At 37.9% G+C, this 5,949-nt stretch overlaps 1 protein-coding gene across 1 annotated transcript; it reads right to left on the bottom strand.

Annotated features, from left to right (window-relative positions):
- Positions 1 to 3,301: 3,301 nt before the first annotated feature.
- LOC125178171 lies at positions 3,302 to 5,535 on the bottom strand. The gene is made up of 4 exons (XM_047881309.1): positions 5,379 to 5,535; positions 4,363 to 4,509; positions 4,065 to 4,208; positions 3,302 to 3,561 (listed from the first exon to the last, which is right to left on the bottom strand). The coding sequence occupies exons 1-4, from the start codon at positions 5,533 to 5,535 to the stop codon at positions 3,302 to 3,304; spliced, it is 708 nt and encodes a 235-aa protein (XP_047737265.1).
- Between the last annotated feature and the right edge of the window lie 414 nt (positions 5,536 to 5,949).

Raw genomic sequence — 5,949 nt, 5'->3', positions numbered from 1 at the left:
GTGTGCACGAGTGTGCACGAGTGTGCACGAGAGTGCACGAGTGTGCACGAGTGGTGTGCACGAGTGTGCACGAGTGTGCACGAGTGTGCACGCTGTCTCTTATACACATCTAGATGTGTATAAGAGACTCATTCTGCACAGCCATGGCATATGCATTGCAAAACGCTGATACCAGCTCCTAGCAATATAGCTATGACAGTAAACTGCCACTCAATACCAGATGGTACCTATCACTTAGAGGGTAATACCGTCTATGGCGTTCTGATCGCGACAAGCTTGATTATACAACCAATGAAAAATGCCCTGTTATGTCTTTTAATGCTTGCGCTGGAGAAAAGATAGTATCGACTGTTATGTCTTCTGTTTTCTGTTCATATAAGAAATTATTTCTATTAACTCTCGAGAGGCTCGATGACGAAACAATAATTGTGCGCTCTCCGACAAGCCAAATACAAGCTAACTAAAACAGCGAACACTTTTTCGATATAGGACCTAAGTCGATCACAACATCGTTGCAAAGTGCTAACGTAAATACGGCAGCGAATTATAAGATTTTTGTAAATATTGAACAAAAATCGATTGGCTGTAGACTTAAAAGACGAGCTTTTGAGGCTCATGCATTCAGTAAATACCAAATATGTTGGAAAGAGGCCCATGAAGTCTATATTGTCTCTATAAAACAATATCGAGAAGCTATGACGTATCAAAACAAGCTTGATGACGCGGTTGATGGAATGCTGAGAGAATGTATCATCGAGCAGACGACGTACCCTCGGAATTTCCTTCTAATCTTAATGAAAAAAGGACGGTTCGATGAGACCTGGTGTTGGTTCTCGTAAATTAAACGTGACCGCTGAGCCTGAATGATTTTCCATGCCTAACATAACCAAGCTGCTTGATAAATCCGACACGCTGCGCTCATTTATAGATCTTCTCTCTGTAAGAAAATAAAAACAAAGAAAACGCCAGGTAAATTCATTATAATTCCGTATAAACATTTCAGAAGCATACTTCCTCATCTTCCTACTTCATTCACGCATGTGGAACTGACCGATGATGAGCCAATGAGAAAAGCTTTCACGACCTGTAGAGACCATTGCAAGTTCAAACGACTATTTATTATTCGGTAACATTAACTAACAATATTATCAATAACTGCAGGTGTTGCATGGGGTTAAGGGTTAGAATAATGGGATTCTCAAATCTCAGTGATTATCTATCTTAAGAAACGCGGGTTCTAACAAATATATACAAAATATCTGCCGAACTTTGAAAAATCGCAAATATCAGACAATAAGCCTTTTGACACTAAGTTCGCGTAAAATTTGAACGAACCTTGGAAAACGCTTGGCTAAATTCCGGATGACGAGATTCAAGATAACGGAATCCCCATATTGAAGAAACTTTAGCAATTTGACTGCGCTGGGTAAACTATTTCATCAATTGCAAATGAATATGTGCGTGACTAATATAATAATAATATAAACACTTTATTTCTGATATATGTTAGAGTATAGTTCAATTAAACCTCTATGAAACTTTAAAAACAAAATCGTTTTTCTTAATGCGACTACATATAATAGGAAGGATATAACATGAAGGCAAATAAATGACACTCGTAGGAAATTATATTTAGCCAATTGGAAAATAACCGAAGAATATCTTATTGGTCAAAATCTGTGAACAAAAGGAAAACAGTCAGCTCGGAGAGTTAATTAAAAAAAGTTATTATAGGTCAATATCGATGACCAGCAATGAAGAAGTATCATTATATTGACGTCATGACTTAGTCTTTATGTGAATTTATGAATTTAACGTGCTCAAATATTGCTCAAGTCAAACAAATTCAAATATTATTCAATATTCACTATCAAGAAATTTTGACATAAGAGTAAATTAAGGTTTAGTCAATTAAGGAAGGAACTTTTTCTATCAGTGAAGTTAATACCATTCTCCCCACACCATACTGAAATAACAAAATCAGACATTAAAACTCAAAAAGTTATTAATTTTTGCTCCCAATGCTTGACTTTTTTATTCTCTAATCAATTGCAATAAAGGTCGACACAAGAACTTTCACAACAGATTCCAATTCTTTGAATCTTCAATGTTATTCACCCGTAAAATCTGCGGCGTCAAATACTATTTCTGGTCAAAGCTGTTGGCGGCCAGAACAGTGACTTTAAAAATCGAGTAAAATCCGAGTGCAGAAAACAGTCAACTTAGAAAGATACTGTGGACACTGTCGGCTACCACTGGATGTAAACTCCAGGCAAACGCTGAGTGCAGAAAACGTGCAAAACGACCATTAAATCATTTGTGCTCCATCATAGATTGCGAGCTGCGATGCCAGGCTAGGGCAAAATTCTCACGACCGTTCATACAAAATATATTAATGCCTCTCTGGGAGTATCATATTGGACACAGTGTTGTAGTACTCGAAGTAATATGTAGTTAACTCAACTGCAACGCCACAACCCAAGCTCACCATGAGTGGCGAGAGCTAGCGTGCAGGACAGCATTTGTCCCTACAAGTCACTATATAGACACGTAGCGGTAGCTGCTCCTACAAGTCACTATATAGACATGTAGCGGCAGCTGCTCCTACTAGTCACTATATAGACATGTAGCGGTAGCTTAGTCACTATATATAGACATGTAGCGGTAGCTGCTCTGTCTCCCGGTGGGACTCATAGTGATATAAGCTGACACTCAGCTTTTGTATCAGTATGGCTGTAATAAAAAATACTGAAAATAAACAATGTGCCTTGTATATTGGTTTCCTTCACGGTTGCACTGATCGATTTTTGTCAGGATAATACAAATGTTATTTGCATGATGTGAACAAACTGATCTGGTTGGACTTTCGTGATGAAGTGCGAATGATGAAGTGCACAAGAGCCATCGCTATTTTGAATTTGGAAACTATTTACATGTTTCGCAAATTCTAAATTAAAGATAAGGACAACGGTAATGGTTGTCAAGCGTGAATTTCAGTCATGAATAAATATCCCCGAAATTTACAATTAGTAACTAATAGAAAAAAAAAACATTATTAACGAAAACTTTTACATTGGTCTCACTTGCGTTTCACATATTTCAACCAATTCAACGAGTACGACTTTTGACTATTGGAACGAAGATGTCCAGATTTTTCGATTAACTTACAAAAGATTTTATGTTGTTGGTGAAATGAATAATGATTTTTTGTATGGAGAAAGAGGCAAGACTGGTAAAAGTTGATCTTCATGTGATAATAGATACAATGGCAATCTCAATGAATATTTACTTCAGAGACTTTTCACGAAGTCCTTATGCACAGCACGGGCAAAGTATAGGCCAAGAAGCGCGGTTGTTCTAATAGCGTGCCAATTTTTCCATCGTCACGGAGCACGGATGCCCCAGTACCGATGAGTGAAGCAGAAAAGAAGTCGTTTGCAGTGGAGACGCAGCCAATCACCGGGGAGTTGTCTGACCAGTGGGAAGGGCCGTTGTTAGGAGTTTGGTAAGCGCTCAGCCAGGCCGTCCGGACTGCCTTAAAATTTACCCATATTCCATGGTCTGCAAGTAGGCGCAGAAAATTAGTACAAATTCACTTCATTTCAATATCAATTGGAAAACTAGCCAGACCATTAAACCAAGAAGGAGTATTCATACTCCATCGTTTGCAGAAGATCCCTAAGAAAATTATGTACAAGTTCATTTTCATTCACTGAACATTATGGACTACGAGGAGCTAATTTCTCAGATCAGCCCAAGCTAACTCACACTTCTGTTCAATTTTAGTTTAAGACTATTTTATGAAAATCAAATAGATATGAATCAAACTATGAAGGTTTTTTATAACTTTTTCATAATTAACGATTAATAACAGTTTCGGACAAACGAACTCCCAAGAAGCATGGATGATCGTTCTTAGAAATACGAAAAAGAACTGAATATTCCGCTTTCAACCATGCAACCAATGTTTATGGTTGAGCTTGACATAACCTTAAATGAACCACAACATTCCTGCATCAGGTTGTCACGTGAATCAAGTAGAAAATATGGCCAAAGTATATTACCAGCGACGAGCTGCCTAGCTTCTCGAAGCAGTTGCTTGGTGTTGATGATGAGCGGAACCCCGCCTTCTGCACCGCACATCTTCTTCAGGTTGTCGGGAGATCCGTTGACGGTTTTGCCTTTGGTGATGAACGCTTCTCGAATAACTGCAAACTAGGATAAGTCAGTATACGAAAAATAAGCATGAAGTCTCTAGTACACAATGCTAACATTTTTTTTACAAGACCTGCACAAGCAGTAGTAACAATAGCACTGAAACTTCATAGAATAAATCATTGTTCTTCAACTTTAGCTTCTCACCGAACTTGAAGAGGCTGATGACGCCAGGAGCAAATGTTGTCGTGACGTTGCAAGGAGCGTCGTACGTCATGCTGCACACCGACGTCGTAATGTCATACGATGCAGCGCTGCACTTGGGCAGCACGAAGCACTTCGCCTTGCACTCACCTGGGGTAGCCTCAAGTTAATTGTAATAATTGGAAGCAGTCCAGGAAAATGTGAGGATTCTTTATTAGATATTCAAGATTTTTGTTTGTGCTTAGGAGCGGGCAACGCTATTAGGCAGGCGAGTTTCCAATCAATGTTATACCGTTCAAAAGACGAGACATAGTTCAACCTTAATATTTTATTTTTAAGACTGTGGTTGTTCAATATTTGAAATACAAATATGGATAAATTCATGGATGAAAATTAGTCAATAAATCTTGAAACGAGAGGATGACCAACTTCTAATTATTGTTTAGCATATTTTTATTCGTATGCTTAATAAAACAATTCATTTCCCGTAATCCAAGGTTATTTAAAGTATATAATTCTAATATGATGCACCAGCATATTACTATATAGATTATCATGAAATTCAAACTCATTGAATTAGAAAGATGAAATAATTGGAATTTTAAGGCTATAATGTTAAGTTCTCATATGAAAGTAAAGGGACAATGAACGAATAATTTTGCATGTCCTTGCAAATTGTCCTAAAAAATACTGGAATTAAATAAAAGTTTATTGGATGCGTCTTGCAGAGCGCTCGAAGCGAAAGTTTTGTAATCGTTTTAGGAATACGTCATCTACCAGGAACTCGGTTTTCATAGTCTAATCCTTCTTTCCCTCGAAATAAAATCATTTTGAGATTACGATTTAATTTCTGGCAAATATTCATTGGAAATAAAAAATTATTTACCAGCTAAAATGCGGAATACAAAGATTTTTCACTCGCATGTATTAATGTTAGTCATCGTTTGTTTTAAACAACGTCATTATTGCGGAATTCAGCACTTAAATTCCAAAATTTGTCACGTTTTATATTGACTCACACGCCGCTGATGCCGTCATGTTTAGGTCTGGATGAAGTACGGTCACGTTCATCATGATCGTCTGAAACACCACGGCGTCTGCGGCCGTTCCAAGCAGCGTAACTATCGTTAACAGCAACAGCGGCCCCGCTCGCTGATGGTCATTGTGAGAAGCCATCCTGAGTACTGAAGTGGTCTGGGGAGGACGACGCGCTCTTTTATAACCTAAATAATGTGACCAATTAAAAGTTTTCAGTGTGAGGGGTCTATCCTTATTACTGTAATAGACTTTTTCTTCAATACCGTCACTTTGCTCGGTGCTGGGTCTCCTGAATAAAATTGTCGACCCTATTCTCCCACACTGAGCAGGTGAGCTTATAAGCGTAGGGCAATATTTGTGTATTTGTGTAGCTTAGGATAAAACTGTGGATGTTGGCATTTATGCTTGATAAAATTGAACTAAGTGAAGACAGATCAATAAAATTGCATAGTTATCAATTTAGGTTTGTTTCTTGAGCAGGTCAGATCATTAGGACTGAACCTTGTCCCACGAGTTCACATACTAATTTATATTCACTTATAATCTTATCAA

Source organism: Hyalella azteca, unplaced genomic scaffold, assembly GCF_000764305.2.
Source record: "Hyalella azteca isolate HAZT.00-mixed unplaced genomic scaffold, Hazt_2.0.2 contig7616, whole genome shotgun sequence".
NCBI lineage: Eukaryota > Metazoa > Arthropoda > Malacostraca > Amphipoda > Hyalellidae > Hyalella > Hyalella azteca.
Note: the sequence above shows the minus strand (reverse complement) of the source record. Positions and strands in the feature narration are given on the sequence as shown.

What these genes read in the sequence shown, in the direction of transcription:
- LOC125178171 (XM_047881309.1), bottom strand. Translation starts at nt 5,535, where the DNA reads ATGGCTTCTCACAATGACCATCAGCGAGCGGGGCCGCTGTTGCTGTTA. An exon ending in CATGACGGCATCAGCGGCGT is followed by an intron (nt 4,510 to 5,378) that starts GTGAGTCAATAT and finishes AGGCTACCCCAG; the next exon opens with GTGAGTGCAAGGCGAAGTGC. An exon ending in CATCAGCCTCTTCAAGTTCG is followed by an intron (nt 4,209 to 4,362) that starts GTGAGAAGCTAA and finishes CCTAGTTTGCAG; the next exon opens with TTATTCGAGAAGCGTTCATC.